This window comes from Dreissena polymorpha, chromosome 5 (genome assembly GCF_020536995.1).
Source record: "Dreissena polymorpha isolate Duluth1 chromosome 5, UMN_Dpol_1.0, whole genome shotgun sequence".
NCBI lineage: Eukaryota > Metazoa > Mollusca > Bivalvia > Myida > Dreissenidae > Dreissena > Dreissena polymorpha.
In genome coordinates, this window is record NC_068359.1 from 111,553,739 (window position 1) to 111,573,161 (window position 19,423).

The 19,423-nt window shown below is 35.2% G+C and overlaps 1 protein-coding gene across 2 annotated transcripts in view; it reads right to left on the bottom strand.

The window, feature by feature from the left end:
• The window catches only part of LOC127882247 (filamin-A-like), a 98,756-nt gene that overhangs the window by 13,624 nt on the left and 65,709 nt on the right, over positions 1 to 19,423 (bottom strand). For both annotated transcript variants that reach the window (XM_052430785.1, XM_052430786.1), the window contains 8 exons: positions 17,570 to 17,696; positions 16,040 to 16,184; positions 15,157 to 15,286; positions 12,518 to 12,751; positions 11,243 to 11,341; positions 8,219 to 8,315; positions 7,157 to 7,281; positions 5,855 to 5,911 (listed from right to left, as the gene is read on the bottom strand). In XM_052430785.1, coding sequence (XP_052286745.1) covers positions 5,855 to 5,911; positions 7,157 to 7,281; positions 8,219 to 8,315; positions 11,243 to 11,341; positions 12,518 to 12,751; positions 15,157 to 15,286; positions 16,040 to 16,184; positions 17,570 to 17,696 — 1,014 coding nt within the window. The remainder of the gene's footprint in view (positions 1 to 5,854; positions 5,912 to 7,156; positions 7,282 to 8,218; positions 8,316 to 11,242; positions 11,342 to 12,517; positions 12,752 to 15,156; positions 15,287 to 16,039; positions 16,185 to 17,569; positions 17,697 to 19,423) is intronic.

A 19,423-nucleotide genomic window follows, 5' to 3' on the forward strand; every position in this document is an offset into this window, starting at 1 on the left:
CCTGAACAGACTTAAGGACTGTGCAGGCAGGTCTGGAGCTAATCTGGACCCATATGCCATAAGACCCATTATATCACATATCGTTACTATAAAAAGTAACAAAATGACGTCGCGAGCCGGCCGTTATTCGTATCTAGCGGGCCAATATAAATTATATCAGCCCGCTGAGCCGGGCCGATTTTTCATATCAGAAAAGAATGGTATCGCGCAGCATATACTGAACAAAATGGCATCCACATTCAGTCTTAGCCAAAGGTGATCAATAAAATTAAGCCACAACTCAACGAAAGAATTGAAAATTTGGATAATACAAATATCGATTGAAACTGAAACTCATCTGTACATTTAATTGATGCCTCTATTTGTTTTTTAACAAGATTCTTCAAACACTGAAACAGCAAAATTTATAAAAAAAGACATACATACCTCGATGACAACTTAAATCCGGTTCTTATAATAATAAAATAAAACAGATTTGTAATTCCTTTTTCTGTTATTCCATCCGTTTATCTATTTTGATTTTAAATCACAGTTTTTTAAACAATTGCATCAAATGCTTATCACTGTCCATACGAAATCGAATGTCGAAGCGATTAGATCTACAATAATTTTATTTCTATCGAAGCTCCCAATTATGCATGACAAACACAAAATCCGAAATACATTTTGGAATCATTTGATGCTTTCAAAAATATTTAACTGTTAAATAAAAACCCTCCACGTCCGAATTGTTGTCCTAAAATCCAGAGAGTCTAGGTGGTTTCGTCATTGAAATTACGTAACAGGAGGTACGTCATAAATTGCGTAATCAATTGAATAAAAATAAAAGTACGGAAAGCTGGTTCTGCATAAATTTTAGTGAAGGACCAAAATAGTACTTATGATATTTGATATAAACGATAACACATGGCAAAGTTGGGCCGGACGTCTAAAATCAGCCCTAGCCGCATAATTGCCCTCTGGCCGTTATGTCGGCAGCAGGCCGATTATAGACGTCCGGCCCAGCTCTGCCGTGTGTTATTGTCTAGATATCACATGACGCTGATGATATCATAATTTTATCACATATTGTGAATTCAAACATCTTGAATTAAATGTCCTGTCGAAACTACCATTTCTCACAAAAATTAGACTGACATAGTTTGAATCTTCCTGTACACTGTGCTACATTTTATAATTCAGCTATACTTCAAAGTACATGCAGAATAAACATGTTTAGTATGGGATAATTTTTGTATGCATCATACAACAATATACCAAATCTACAGCCAATAAAAGGATAAATTTACAATTTCCCATATAAACAATATGAGCAGAGTTCTGCAAAAACAGGGCTTAATGCATGTGCGTAAAGTGATGTCCTGATCTGCCTATGCAGTCTTCACAGGCTGATCAGGTACGACACTTTTGGCCTATATTTGAGATATGCTAATAAAATACTTTATTTTTAAAAAATCCAAAAAAAGTGGAAAGTGTCATCCCTAATTAGGCTGTGCAGACTGCACGGGTCGACACTCTTTGCACGTGCATTAAGCCTTGGTTTTCCAGTGCAAGGCTCATATATATTCTGTTACAAAATAAGAAGCAGGCATGCACAAGGCCAGCTGGACTCTAAACATTAAATATAGTTTAAACAAAATGAATGTGATAATCATGCACTAAAAATGCTATGTCAGTCAACATAGAAGCACAAAAATATAATAAAATCTTAAATTAGTGGGTTAATCTTAATGAAAAATAAACAGCTAAATTCACTAGAGATAATTTGAACACTATAGTATTACTGTTGAACAATTCTTTCATTCGTCTATAAAAAATGGAAGTACAAAATGCCCAGCTTGTTTCCACAGGAACATGCATTTAGTAACATGTGGCCACAATAACTACCATAGACAGCATAAACAGGTAGATTATATGACTGATACAGGAATATACATTCATTACCAAGATCATCTGAAAAATATACAAAAACAGGTACTTTAAGATAAAAAAATAAAGTTGTTGAAGCTTAATGTTTAAATCATGTCTGCAACACATAAACTATCAACCAAAACAAATACAATAATAATTAAAATAATTACTGTTTGTCAATAAAGTATTCATCCTTTAAAATAACTGTAAAAATTAAAAATTGCAGATTTTTTAAAATATGTAATATTATAGGCCTTCTGTAGTTATGACAAACACATAGACATACTGACAGGTGAAGTCTTGCAAAGACATAGCTCTGCTTTTTAGAAAATGAATTATTAATAATGGTGAATAACTGTTATTAAAACATGTATAAAACTGACATATACCACCCTATCTCCCAAACAGAAACTTTAATACTTATATATAATATGTACACAATTTATATAATACTGAAACATTTACACAATACAGTAAAACTGCGATAACTCGAGATAACTCGGGACTGACCCCGATGCTCGAGTAATCGCAGGTTTCGAGTGATCCATGGTATTATTTGTTTTCACTGTTTCGGTTGGTGATGCTTAATTTCTGACCGCAAACTTCTTATTTACATGTAAGACGGTGCTTGATAAAGGAAAGGTTTAGTAAAAATCGCTTAAGGTTACAGTACTAAACTAAACTATACGAATGATCATTCAATTATTAAATTTAATCAACATACACAAATAACACATATATAATCAAAAATATTTCCTGATCTACAATGTAACTATCCCCTACAAGTGGATCCTTCACTAGATTGCTCAGGAGTTTGATAATTTGTAAGACTATTTTCTTTCTGTGTTGTCATGATGCAGCGCAAATGACAAGAAGGCATTCAGTTAATTAAGAGATTCTGATGTATTATATGCTACGCGCTCTTTTATTCCATACTTTTTATCATAATCATCGATTGCTGGTAATTATTTAATTATCATTAAAACTGTATAGCTTTTATCTGCATCTCAAAGGATGACAATTTGCAGTGTTTCTCAAACTGCGACTAACTTCACACCTAATCAAGCGTATTTTGTTTGCTTGATTGCGTTGTTTTCACAACTCGTATATTTTTTTTACTCCGACCAGACAAGAAAGTGTCTTCGAATAATTGCCAGTTAATTAGGTGTTAAATGCCTTTCAGGGACCAGCACACATCCTCGAGTTATAGAATATCGCATGTTTGAGTTATTGCGGGTATTTTTATATAGCAATTAAAGGAAATTATTAGGGACTTCCTTTAATGCTCGAGTAATCGCCAGTTTTCGAGAAATCGCCAGCTTGAGTTATTGCAATTCTACTGTATATATATATTTTACAATAAGAAACCTGGATATTGTCCCTTTATCCACTACATCACAACATCCTCTCCATTCCTCAACACAAATGGATTCTTTGGTAATACATGTAATTACTTCATACACTTCCGTAACAATAGTGTATAAAATACAAAAACGTAAGGTAAGGTAAAAAGTAAAGATAACTGTATCGTGTATACACAGTTAAACCCCACCCATACATAAAGGAAAACATGACTGAGCTTTGTCACAAAGTCACTAATGTCCCCCTACTGCTTTGTAAGCTCTGTTCAAGTACAAATAACTCAGAGTGTGGATCACTGGACATGAAAACAATCTCTTAAATATACAAACTTAATAGTGATGACATCTTTGAATTAAAAATATAATTGCTCTCAAAATGAGGAAACAGTTTGCGCCACAAACTTATAACATTTTATGCGGACTGGACTAATCAACCAAACAACAGAGTGACTCTGTTATACCACCTCTCAAACTTTGTATGTAAGGGTATATGACAAACTTTTTATATGTTCTGGTATTATTTAAAACACCATTTGCATATTAGTATCCTCTGACCAGATTCAATTAAGTTAAATTGCAGCCTTGATTTGTAAAATATGTCAGTTATAAAATAAATATTGAAAAGAGAATTTATAAATACACAAATACTGACTTTTTTCTTTCATGTGTGACAATTGCTATTGGTCATGACAAAATTATGGATTTGAAAACAATTTAATGAGTATACATGTATTTATGAAAAATTGTACATTCTGATTGAATCTGATCAACTCGACATAGATACTTACTGATGTTTATTGTATGGACATCTATAGGCAAATATATTTGTAAAAATTATAGGTAGTTTAATGTAAAATGTGAATAACATTTTGAGAATATGAGTACATTTCATGTTTTAATTATTATTATACCAGATCACTTTGATTTTCATATTTAAAATGCAACTAATGTCTGGGTTTACATCTCTCTCCTAGAGGTGCATTATATTTACAGTACTCCTCAAATGACTGTGATAATTTCATCTGACGTAAGGATCTACATCAATTAATAGACTGTCATAACTGTTTCTACTTGAGTAAGAACTAGTGGCGGCAGAGAATTATTTTTAAGACCCACGCATATTTAATTGTTGCCAGGCTGAGATTCAGACTCACAAATGTCACATTTACAGGCTTGCCGCCTACCAACTGAGCAGCTCTCTTAACTGGCACGTAAAAAATGGACATACAGACAAGGCATAACATAATGCATCTAATGTGCATTTAATATACTTGTGTATTTTGACTGTACTTTTTCTCCATCTTCATTAAAAAATTGTATTCATCTACTCTTGAAAATATATTTAAACACACTTAAAATGCACTGAAGGTACTTATTTCATGGTAAAGTGTATTTTTCAAAATGAGAAATGCATTTTTAACACACTTAAGAGCGATAATGCAAGAAAATTCAGAAAAAAATGCACCTTGCTCTGTTAAAAAATTAATGCACATTTAATGCAGGGGTATTGGCACTGTATTTTTACTTTTGCATTTAATACACTTAAAGGAGAGAATCTTAGGATGCATTTGATAAGCAAAATGTTGCAGTGACTGTACATATTGAATGGTATATGAAGAACTCAGTGGATACATAATGCAGTTGATAGGTAAACAGTTGCAGTAACTGTACTCATTGAAAGGTATATGAAAAACTCAATAGATACATAATGCAGTTGATAGGTAAACAGTAACTGTACTTATTGAAATGTACATGAAGAACTCAATGGATACATAATGCAGTTGATAGGTAAGCAGTTCCAGTAACTGTACTCATTAAAAGGTATATGAAAAACTCAATGGATACATAATGCAGTTGATAGGTAAGCAGTTCCAGTAACTGTACTCATTGAAAGGTATATGAAAAACTCAATGGATACATAATGTAGTTGATAGGTAAACAATTGCAGTAACTGTACTCATTGAAAGGTATATGAAGAATTCAGTGGATACATACTGCAGTTGATAGGTTAACAGTTGCAGTAACTGTACTCATTGAAAGGTATATGAAGAAATCAATGGATACATAATGCAGTTGATAGGTAAACAGTTGCAGTAACTGTACTCATTGAAAGGTATATGAAGAAATCAGTGGATACATAATGCAGTTGATAGGTAAACAGTTGCAGTAACTGTACGTGACATTGAAAGGTATATGAAGAACTCAATGGATACATACTGCAGTTGATTGGTTAACAGTTGCAGTAACTGCACTCATTGAAAGGTACATGAAGAACTCAATGGATACATAATGCAGTTGATAGGTAAACAGTTGCAGTAACTGTACTTATTGAATGGTATATGAAGAACTCGGTTGATACATAATGCATTTGATAGATAAAAAGTTGCAGTAACTGTACTCATTGAAAGGTATATGAAGAACTCGGTGGATACATAATGCATTTGAAAGATAAACAGTTGCAGTGACTGTACTCATTGAAAGGTATATGAAGAACTCGGTGGATACATAATGCATTTGATAGATAAAAAGTTGCAGTGACTGTACTTATTGCATGGTAGATGAAGAACTCAGTGGATACATACCATGTCCAGCCTCCCTGGGGTCAATCTTCAGGTCAATATCCTTGCCCAGCAACACTCCTGATAAACAACAACAACAACGTCCAAGTATATTATACATCATATTTTCACTTGCCAGTTTTTTTAATCTTTAGCCTAAATTTTCAAGCAGATGATACAGATTAAAGGGTAAAGTCTGCATCTATTATTTCAGGACATAGATATTCTACAGATCCAATACCTCTAGCCTGCAATGTTATATGACATGTTAACATCCTAATACGTGTATCATTCTTGATCTTTGGAAACTCAAGGCCATTTATGACCATGGCATTTTTAACTATCAACTTCCACTCTTATTATTTGCAATGAACTTCAAAATTATTGGTAATCAAATGAAAGTTTTAATTTGTCTTTGGTTCTTTTGTTGCAATGACTCACTCCCCAATGAATTTTCCCTAAAATGATATTGTTCATCTTACTGCAAGCAAAAGTTGGCCTCTAGACAACCTCAGCGTAGTGTGAACATTATGACTGAGACTGGGTGTATACCGGTAACATATTCCATACTCAAAGAACATACTGGGACTGGGTGTATACCAGTAACATATTCCATACTCGAAGAACACTCATTTTAAAAACAGCACATGTAACCCCAAACCCCCAGCAGAGTATCCATCCCATTAAAATAGTTTGAAATAACTAGCTGACAAATAAGAAAACATTTCTTCAAACATATGAACCTTTTTAAGACATCAATCTATAAGACATAGCAGCAAATAAATCTGTGTAAATCAGTATTGAAAAATACAAAATAAAGCATCGATTCTCAAAGACATTGCAGAGAAAACAAGAGTTGTGTTTGTGAAACAGTATGCCCCCTATTGCCCTTTGAAGTCTCACAGCAGCATTATTAGATAAAATAAGGCCCATAGCCTAGAAAAAAAATGGACCAAAACAAAACTCACTCTTCATCTGTAAGTCATTTAGGTAGACTCAAATACCAAAAATCAGCTCAATATCTGACTGTGTTGCGTAAAAAACTCAGGAAAAATGTTATAATACAGATAATTTCCAAGTCCAATCCCATAACTTCACCAAAAATTCAATTGACCGGAATGAATTTCACACTTCATATGTAGGTCATGTAGGTAGACTCACATACCAAAAATCAGCTTATTGTATTAAATACGTGCATAAAAAAACTCCGGAAAACGGAATGATGGAAGGAAAAACAGATGGATGGACAGTGTGACTGCTATATACCATTGGTGTATGTAAGTATGACATGAAACAAAAATCATAAATAAATGTTTGAGACTGTACCTTTCATGTCCCCACTGACGCCCACTTTGTCTGGGAAGACAGGTTTCTTGACATCAATCTTGAAAGGACAGCACTTGAGTGGTTTGCCGTTCCACTTGATGTCCAGTAGATAGGCCCCTGGCACCCTGCAGAGAGCAAATTAATTGAGTCACATCATGGGAAAATGGGTTTAAAGACATATGCAGACTGAGTAGCTCAACAACATCCTGCCCATTTTCACAGACTGATCAGGAGCTACATTGTTTGCTAATAAGACCACGAAACTTTCTTGACTTTAAACCTTACACCGTAGCTACTGACCAGTCTGTGTGACTATGTAGGCTGGTCTTAATGCTTCGTTGGCTGCATATGGCATATGACTCATTTTCACATGATGCGGCTCAAATATATATATATTATGTTTATACCTTTGGGCTCCCATGTGCATAAAATGGGACTTATTCATTAAACAATAGGGATAAAAGGTCCTTAAAATATACTTAAAAGTGTCAGCCAATGAAGAGCAATCTGGTATTCTGATAAATAGAGAATAAAAGGTTACTGCCCTATCGTTTTGTCATATATCAGATAAGGCTTAGAATAAAAAATTACAGCAGTTATTTTATTCGTGCCCAGTCTGATATTTAAAAAAAAAATAGGGCAGTAGGGGTAACCTTTTTTCTGTTTATCATACAACTAAACTGAATAAAAGAAATAATAAATAAACATTGTTTCAACTAAGCATTTTTTGTGCAAATAAATCTGTTTTATGATGTGCTTTGCATGACGTCACACACACGTTCTGAATTATTTGATTGAAGCTTTAATAGTTTCTTCAGAATGAGATACAATTGATAAAACATGTGACTTTTGAATCAGATATTTTGAAATGACCTATGAACACAAAAAAATACTCACATACAAACTTTATTTTCCTTTTTTATTGAATTATCTTTATTAAAAACTTAACTGACGTTAAATAACATGGACATTTAAGATTTTAGTGATGGAGCCCAGTGAGTTATCATGCTCATTAAATCAGTTTATAGCAACCTCACACTACACTCATCACACCATATATACCTTGGTGTGTATGTACAGTGGTACTGCTTTGGCCCTATGGTCTCTATCCGGACTGGTGGCTCAGACCGCAGACTGTGAACCCTCACCTCCGGCTCTCCTGAACAAAGGGAGAGTTCTTATGAGAACATGTTCCTTACAGAATGTTGCTATGTACACTATCTGAAGTTTTCCATGTTAACATTTTCCTAATAATATTTATGTTAACAATAATAAGTGAACATTTTTATAACAGTACAATTTGTGAATTTCAAAACATTAATTTTATTAAAGATTTCCTTACAATATTTACAACATTATAGTTATTTGTGGATTGTTGCAATGAAAAAGTCATAATGGTGGCATTTATATAGATCTAGAAGAACACCTTTAATTCAAAGACATCAGGAGAGAAAAAAAGTTACACATGTCGGCTCTCCTAAACTAGTTTATACTTTTTATGAAAACATTTGTGAACTTTTTGATGCAAACAGTTTCATAGAATTATCTTGTAGCACCAAAATAAGTTAACATTTTTCGAACATTATTTGAACTTGTAAAACTGAATTTATTATTAGACTTCTTAAAAATATGGATACAAAGTCATAAAAATTATGTTAATTTATCATTTTATTTAATAAAAATAAATGCAAATGCATCAGGAAAGAAATTAAGTCACTTTTATTGGCTATCCTATTACCATTGAGCTTTTTTGTACTGAATTTGGTATTTATTTCATGGGAATTATTAAAAAAATGTGCACATTTATTAAATGGAGATGTAAACATAGATCTACAAGAATAATGTACAATATACCTACTAAGACACCACCAGTTGTGAAATTAAGTTACTCATATATACATCACCAAACATATGGTTAGTCACCAGATCATTGAAACTTGTTTCACACTTTTTAACATCACTCATTTTACCTTGTATCACACTTTTTAATATCACTCATTTCAACCACTTAAGTATTTATTATTTATTATTATTTAACTTATTTGAGTTTGATGTGCATGTTTGCATTTTAAAGGATAAAACAAATGTGCAACACAGATAAAACAGTCAGTATTGATAGTTACTTTAAAGTTTCACATGTGCAGAAAGTGAAAAATACATGTATATATCTGATTATTATCAACAATGTTCAGTGTGACTAGTTTATTTGTGAGTAGCACACATTTTGTTTGTTAGTATCACGCATATTTGAGCAGTTAGCACACACTATCAACTGGGTCAACGGCCCTAAGTCGCTCACCTAAGATCCAAGGAACTCAACTGTTAGAAGGTAGTTTTAACAAGGTTTCATATCATTGACTAGTAGGGACATTTAAACTGACCCAACACCTGGCAGTAATGATTTGAAAAAATCGCTTTCAAACTCAGTACAGATAGATAACATTATAACATATTTGTTTAAGGTTCTGAGCAAGTTTCACAACTAGTAGATTTCAACTCGGAGTTTTAAAACAGTTTTTCAATAGGCAATTGTTTTTCAATTTTCCATATCCCATTCAGCATTGAAAAGTTAATTAGAACAGGTGTTATAAGCAAATTGCAAGAAGATTTGACAAAAATATGACTTTTAGTGTTTTAATTATTTTTGTTTAATTTGACCTAGTGACCTAATTTCTGATCCCATTTCGCCCAGTTTTTACTCAGCAAAGATATCAAAGGCATTAATGTTGTTACTAAGTTTTATGAAGAGTAAGCAATTAAAATGGCTTAAAGAGTGTTCACAACCATAATCTTGAATTGGACCTAGTGACATTTTCTATTGCAACATGACCCAGTTTCAAACTGGATTAAGATATAACTCAGACACATGTTATGACCATGTTTCATGAAGATTGGGCAATAAATGTTCCCAACATATTGACAACTGAGGACAGACAATTGACGTCTAACATTGAACAAACGGCGATTACAACAATGTATTATGAAAACTCTGTGCTCTAGTGAGAAAGGAATCATTCACTCAAAAATAATGTATACCATCAAGCTTAAACACACTGTCGTCAAATTCATCGAATGATGCACTCATATTGGCGCCATATTGGAAAATGAAACTCATCGTCTGTGATTCTGGTGCTTGCAATTGAGGTCAAGTAACAAGTCAATATGGCCAGTGATATGCCAAACTGGGTTTTATGCGATATGCGACAAGCATAGCTCCAGACCAGCCTGCATATGGGCACAGTCTGATTAGGAAGAATGCCGTCTGTTAACGAGACCAATAAACCTTGTGTATCTGTTCAGCAGACAGGCAACACCCTGACCAGACCGCGTAAATATGGCATAAGACCTATTTTTGCATGACACTGCATATATTGATGCTATAACATACTAGAATATTTCGCACATTTTACACAGATTAAAAACCAATTCAACTTTTCGATAGCACATCTCAATTTTGACAAGTTTTATATTTCAATATTTTTAAGATTTTACGTACACTCTGATCTAACTTGTCCACTGCATATTTGATATGTGCAATGGTAATCTGATAATGCCTTCGTTTACCAAATTCATAATAAAGTGGCAAATTTTCATGACAATAATCCAACATTCATTTTACTGACTTGTGTATTTGTTAGTTATCTTCAATGTTTTTTTTTGCTTTTTTATTTAAAATTTATATAATCACTCATCACCCCAACAAGAAAATTGATGCAGCATATGCAGAGAACATCCATGAAGGCAGGAAAGCAAGGTCTGTTGTGCACCAGTTACATGTACCCTACAAGTAGTTGGTTGTCTCTTTCAAGAATTAATTAATATTAAAATACAGCCACACAATCAATCTTAAATAATAAATAATAATTTGTTTGAAAATTATATTTTTGGGGGATTAACTATTTTAATGGTTATAGTCAACAGATGCACAATTTTGCATGAATTTTATTTTAAATAAATTAGTAAATGTAAGTGTCTTGTAAATTCTGTCAAAACTTTTATCACATGCTCAACAAACAGCCATTAAAATGAAATCTCTGTCAATGCCTGGTAAGAAGTGTTCACATTATTATGATCATTATGTCCTACCGTTCCCCGCCTCCTGCCCATCAATCGTGAAGTGGGCAGGTTTATCAAGCTCCGCCTCCTTCAGGCCCCGCCCCTTCAACACAACTTTTGGACTTCCCCCTGTAAAAACAGTAGGCATGTGTACCATATGCATTATATAAAAAAAGTACTAATGTTTATTAAATAAAATGTGATGTTTGTTAGTGCAAAATATATCAAGTACACTTTACATGAATAATTTATTGAAAGCCGAATATAATGAATAACAAATTGTGTTTAGGGGATATTTTGACCATGAAACCATTCTAGGATAAAAGTAAATTTGATTCCCATGATTTTGTACTTTAACTGTTTGCAAAAAGCACCCAAACTTCATTCAAGTGCAGTTTGGGTCTTAAAAAAACACTATTTTATCACGGCTAAAGAAACTACAGTGAACACGTTCTGTTATACTGACTAGACTTGTTTCTCAAAAGCAAAAATATTTGTTTATTTCTAAAGTGCATCTGGCAAACCCAACAAATGCTTAGATCTGGACAATCACACACTTCACACATTGGTTGCATCTGGTTAATACAGGAATCAGATACACATTATTAGGAGGTTAGTAACTCATGCATTTAACCCTTTGAGTGCTGGAACCGGATTTTGAAGGCCTTTGCAAACAGTTTGGATCCAGATGAGACGCCACAGAACGTGGCGTCTCATCTGGATCCAAACTGTTTGCTATTCTGATAGAATTCTTTGAAAAAAATCGAAGAAAATGCTAATTTTAGAAATTCAGCAGACAACATTTTAGCAGAAGACAAATTACCCAGCATGCAAAGGGTTAAATAAAAAAATGTTACTAAACACATAAACTATTTATTTAATTAATGAAATTATAAATACATAATAAATATGTATATTACCAATGAAATATATCACGACCAAACCTTTGGATTTTACAGAAATACTGGTCATAAGATAAACTGGTATTTTAAGATGAATTGTCTCACAAGAACTTTAATAATAACAGTCATAAATATTAATTTTCCTTTTAGTAATGCTGACATTTGGAGTAAGCCTATACTGAAATCATATGTTATTTTCTGTAAAGTGACAAAAACTGATTGGGAAATTGAACGTGATTTCATTCTAAAATTGTTGTTAACTTCTCATAAAAAATATATAACATTGAAGACAATAACCAATAATGTGATCCTATAAAAGTCCTCTACCATCATTCATGAAAAATATATAACATCGATGACAATAAAAACTGTGGCCTAAAAAGCCCTCTACCATCATGTATACCTTTACTGCTATCAGTTATACTAGATGGTGCCCTAATTACAGGCTGGGTGTATACATAGTTGGGGGACATGGAGGGAGGTGAGGAGCTCTGGGGGCTAGTCTGGTACTCAAACATCTCTGATGTCGTCTGCTGTCGATCCACCTCGTACATGTACATAGGGTTGTTTGGGCGTGGCAGACGCGTGATCACCACATCCGGCTCCTTACGTTTGGTGGTTTCTGATCGTGCAGACTCTGTACAGGGAAGTTAGAGGGTTGTGCATACAGATACAAATATACACACGATATGACAGGAAGGTGGGTTTTGGGTAGGGTGGTTATTCACAAAGTATACTCACGTAATTTGTAAAAATATTTTAATGGCAGGGCTTTTTTACCATTTTATAAATTATATTACATACATTTATCACAATACACATGCTGCTGATATTATTCACCAAGTATCAAAGTTGATATTTCAGCTTTTTAGTATGTGCTTATTACATTATAATTCATGTACCCAGAATGGACAAAGTAAAATATTGATGTTATTGTTGTTTCAAGGGCAATTAAAACATAACTAATTATGCATTGTGAATGGCATTACAGGTGTGCCAAAATCAACTAATCAAGCCATGCCATAATCAACTATCTGTTCATCTAAGAACATGATCTGGGAAAAACAATGTAAAATATTGCCTACCATATATTTACCTCTATAGACATACAGCTAACATCATAAAAAAAGTCTGACTTTGGCAAACTTGAAGGGAATTTACAAATGGATTATTTGTTGTAGTGAAAATGAAAAACATTTAATTAGAATAATAAATAAGTGACCAAAAACAGACGACTATAAATATTGAAATAGATGAAGAGGGGTAAAAATATAAACAAATTTGCAATGCAAAATTTGTGTATTCTAAAAGACACAGTTTTCTAAGTATCTAATAACATTGAAGAAACAGAAGTTAACGCTGTTAGAAAGTGAAATTTCTACAAAGAAAACTAAATTGATGATAGGATCTTCTTCAAAGTGCTTTTAATAAAATGACAAAAATGACCAACACAAATAACAATAATGACAACACATTTATAAATATTAAAACCTATAGTGTTTTATTTTCTGGTGTTATCTAAGCTTGAAGATCTAAACGACAGCTACTGTTCTAACCGAAACCTTACATGAGGGAAATATCAGATGATACTTATTAAAAGACTGGGGAAACATTATACCATGTTAATAAAAGGACAGGAATACGTGAGGGTAGGGGAACATTATACCATGTTAATAAAAGGACAGGAATACGTGAGGGTAGGGGAACATTATACCATGTTAATAAAAGGACAGGAATACGTGAGGGTAGGGGAACATTATACCATGTTAATAAAAGGACAGGAATACGTGAGGGTAGGGGAACATTATACCATGTTAATAAAAGGACAGGAATACGTGAGGGTAGGGGAACATTATACAATGTTAATAAAAGGACAGGAATACGTGAGGGTAGGGGAACATTATACCATGTTAATAAAAGGACAGGAATACGTGAGGGTAGGGGAACATTATACCATGTTAATAAAAGGACAGGAATACGTGAGGGTAGGGGAACATTATACCATGTTAATAAAAGGACAGGAATACGTGAGGGTAGGGGAACATTATACCATGTTAATAAAAGGACAGGAATACGTGAGGGTAGGGAAACATTATACCATGTTAATAAAAGGACAGGAATACGTGAGGGTAGGGGAACATTATACCATGTTAATAAAAGGACAGGAATACGTGAGGGTAGGGGAACATTATACCATGTTAATAAAAGGACAGGAATACGTGAGGGTAGGGGAACATTATACCATGTTAATAAAAGGACAGGAATACGTGAGGGTAGGGGAACATTATACCATGTTAATAAAAGGACAGGAATACGTGAGGGTAGGGGAACATTATACCATGTTAATAAAAGGACAGGAATACGTGAGGGTAGGGGAACATTATACCATGTTAATAAAAGGACAGGAATACGTGAGGGTAGGGGAACATTATACCATGTTAATAAAAGGACAGGAATACGTGAGGGTAGGGGAACATTATACCATGTTAATAAAAGGACAGGAATACGTGAGGGTAGGGAAACATTATACCATGTTAATAAAAGGACAGGAATACGTGAGGGTTGGGGAACATTATACCATGTTAATAAAAGGACAGGAATACGTGAGGGTAGGGGAACATACTTCATGCTTTCGTGAGAGAAAGTTGACAAATCAAACAATGTGTCAGAAAGTTGTGTTTTAGACATAAGGAGAAAGAATCTTGATTGTAATTTACAAAACCACGTGTTACCTTTCTTATGATAACCTAAAACATGCAAATTCTTATTATAAGTATGATGTGTCTAAATGGTTGAAAAGCCTGTTGCTGTAAGATAAGCAATACTTTCTCAAAACTCTGTTTGTAAAAAACAAATGCACCTAAATATAAATGCTGATTCATCAATATTAATATGTATCCCTCTAGCTCTTCAAATGGGACAAAATTACAGCAAGTTTAACTAAAAACAAGTCTGATTTCTTATGACATTAAAACATTTCTCTTAGAATAAAGTATAGCCAAAACTGTAATGCATTTCTAAGATTAACAAGTGGAGACTTACGAGTACTGCTGGAATACACGCTGCCGGTTCGTTTGGGACTGGCGTAGTGCCTGGCTTTATTTGAAGTGATCACATCAGAGCCGTGGCGCTGGACTCGGATTCTGGTAGGTGGGTAATTCACAGCTGAGACCTGGGGGAAGAATAAATAACCAGGATTGATCTTAACCATTAACATTGAAAATAATCGTTGAAGCTTATGAAAATTTAAGTCCCATGTTACAAGCATTCTCAGTGGTCAATACTTTGAAACATGGGATTACAAAGTTTTTAAGTTGCAATGCCAGACTCAATGTGTCTGAGTTTGTAAGCTTGTTTGAAATTATAACCATTTGTAACAGTATTTAATCCCAATAAACCCACTCACAGTTTTCCTTATGAAGCTGATTTTCATATACTTTACCTGCATAACTTAAAAATGCCCTACTTGAATCAATGGTAGGGGGAGAATGGTAGCAGAAATAATTTCATATTCAATCCCATTGGTTCTTCCTGAATACTTTGATCTTAAGTGAACATAAATTAACTGCTCAAACTGGAGGGTCATATAGAGTGGAGGTTGTAATAAAGTACCTACACTGACCACATGAGCCATGATCTGCGAAAACTGGGCTTAATGCATATCCATAAAGTGTCATCCCAGATTTGTTTAAGCAGTCAGCCAAGGCTAATCATGGTCAATACTTTTCACCTAATATACATTTTTTGCTATAAACCAAAAATACCATAAACAAGAGCTGTCACCATACAACATTGTTATCATTTTTGCCCGGTGCCAAGATGTAGATTTACACCTATTAAGCAAATCCTACATAACACATGAATGTTCTCATGCTTGCCCGGTGCCAGGATGTAGATCTACACATATTAAGCCAATCCTACGTACCACATTGTTCTCACTCTTGTCTGGTGCCAGGATGTAGATCTTGTTGGGCCCGTTGTCAGGTGACACCCAGTACCCTCCTGGTGGTTGGGAACTATGGAACGAGTCTTCCTTCCGCCGGAACGAGTCTTGCTGCATCAATTGCTTCCTGTATATTAAGTGAGAGTTAATTAATACAAGTTCATTATGACAATAGACTTACTAAACACTGTGCAACAATTTGGTAAAACACACTTATATTATAAACCAAGTTGGCCCTGTTAAAATCCTTGCAAAATCTCATAGAGTTTAGATTGTTTATGTATGAATGATCGAGACTATAGGGTTATCATATGGGACAGAGTATTTTTATACTGTTATTTGTTTTTTTCCATAGATATGGAGATCGGGTTTACATTCAATGCCTGGTTGTGACTGGTCAAACAAAGAGTTATATCGCCCAACCATCAGTTTATATTTCACTGGTAAATACTTGCAGATGATCGAAAGTAGCCTCTCTCTGTGAAAACTGGATTTATTAATGCATTTCATCCCAAATTAGCCTGTACAGTCCGATTATCTGGGACGACACTTTTCCCTTTAATTGTATTTTTCTATTAAAGGAAGTCATCTTCTTAGCAAAAAATCCAGTTTCCGTGGAAACTATCATACCTGGCTAACCTAGTACAACACTTAACGAATATTCATTACGCCCTGTTTTCACGTAGCAAGGCTTAACTATTTATCATTATTAAGACAGACTACATGAAATGGACATTAAAGATGGGGAAACTATGTTTTTAAGCTAGTAAATTATATAGGCAATTCTGCTCTCAATGAGTAAGCACTATTTAAGTTAAGTATGTCTGCATAGAAATGAATCACTGTATTGTCTAACCAAAATCATTGCAATATTTAAAGAACGTTGAACAATACTGTCTGTTTGAAAGCAAACTTCATGTTTAGCTTACTAAATCATGATTTTTATGGTGCTCAATTTACAGCTGATTTTATTGGGTCATATTCCAAAAGACAAACAAAAAATCCCCAAATCCAGTCCAAAAACTCCCAATTGAGTGTTTTAATTTTTGATGTTTTTAACAACGATTATTAGTCTATAAATAAAGAGGTTTGAAGTTGTGACATCCGTTTTTATGATTTTTTTAATTTACTAGTTTACGTAAGGTTTATAACCCATTGTTCACAACTTATACATCAAACAATCATATTTTTTATATATAAGAGTAAAATTCCCTATTTCATGGGTTTAAATCATACGCCCTTACCATTGGGAGAAAGCCCTTTAATACTTCTATACATGTTCATAAAGATAACACACAACTTCTTAAGAAGCTCTCAAATTGTCTGAACATATGTAAGATGTTTCACTGTCACCTAAAGAGAATCACCTATATGTAACCTCTAAGGCAAAATAAAGCCCACAACAAACAACAATAGTCACAACTGTAACTTCTTCAATGGTCACCAAAAACGATTTAACTTTATTTAACCTTGTCAGACAAAACAAGCTGCACAACAAACTACAATACTGACCTGATCGTGACTTCCTGTATGCGCTCCACTGGGAAGTCAGGCTCATCAGGGGCCTGTGTGGCGTACCCCTGATACGGTGACCGGGGTAATGCATACCCGTTCCAGAACACATCTATATAGTGCTTGCCTGCAGGGATAGTATTCATATGGTATTATATGACCAGCGTCATACAAAAATGGGTCTTATGGTATATAAGGCAAGCTTAGCTCCAAACAGGCCAAGGCATTTGTGCAGTCTAGTCCGGAGCTACCCTCTACCGTAATGAGAACATTCTCACCATACTGCCACCTTGCGCAGGCTGGGCAGGAGCTACCCTCTACGGTAATGAGAACATTCTCACCATACTGCCCACTTGCGCAGGCTGGGCAGGAGCTACCCTCTACCATAATGAGAACATTCTCACCATACTGCCCACTTGCGCAGGCTGGGCAGGAGCTACCCTCTACCGTAATGAGAACATTCTCACCATACTGCCCACTTGCACAGTCTAGTCAGGAGCTACCCTCTACCATAATGAGAACATTCTTACCATACTGCCCACTTGCACAGTCTAGTCAGGAGCTACCCTCTACCGTAATGAGAACATTCTCACCATACTGCCCACTTGTACAGTCTAGTCAGGAGCTACCATCTACCGTAATGAGAACATTCTCACCATACTGCCCACTTGTACAGTCTAGTCAGGAGCTACCCTCTACCATAATGAGAACATTCTCACCATACTGCCCACTTGCACAGTCTAGTCAGGAGCTACCCTCTACCGTCATGAGAACATTCTCACCATACTGCCCACTTGCACAGTCTAGTCAGGAGCTACCCTCTAACATAATGAGAACATTCTCACCATACTGCCCACTTGCACAGTCTAGTCAGGAGCTACCCTCTACCATAATGAGAACATTCTCAACATACTGCCAATTTGTGCAGTCTAGTCAGGAGCTACCCTCTACCGTAATGAGAACATTCTCAACATACTGCCCACTTGCACAGTCTAGTCAGGAGCTACCCTCTACCATAATGAGAACATTCTCACCATACTGCTCATTTGTGCAGTCTAGTCAGGAGCTACCCTCTACCGTAATGAGAACATTCTCACCATACTGCCCACTTGCGCAGGCTGGGCAGGAGCTACCCTCTACCGTAATGAGAACATTCTCACCATACTGCCCACTTGCACAGTCTAGTCAGGAGCTACCCTCTACCATAATGAGAACATTCTCACCATACTGCCCACTTGCACAGTCTAGTCAGGAGCTACCCTCTACCGTAATGAGAACATTCTCACCATACTGCCCACTTGTACAGTCTAGTCAGGAGCTACCATCTACCGTAATGAGAACATTCTCACCATACTGCCCACTTGTACAGTCTAGTCAGGAGCTACCCTCTACCATAATGAGAACATTCTCACCATACTGCCCACTTGCACAGTCTAGTCAGGAGCTACCCTCTACCGTCATGAGAACATTCTCACCATACTGCCCACTTGCACAGTCTAGTCAGGAGCTACCCTCTAACATAATGAGAACATTCTCACCATACTGCCCACTTGCACAGTCTAGTCAGGAGCTACCCTCTACCATAATGAGAACATTCTCACCATACTGCCCATTTGTGCAGTCTAGTCAGGAGCTACCCTCTACCGTAATGAGAACATTCTCAACATACTGCCCACTTGCACAGTCTAGTCAGGAGCTACCCTCTACCATAATGAGAACATTCTCACCATACTGCTCATTTGTGCAGTCTAGTCAGGAGCTACCCTCTACCGTAATGAGAACATTCTCACCATACTGCCCACTTGTGCAGTCTAGTCAGGAGCTACCCTCTACCGTAATGAGAACATTCTCACC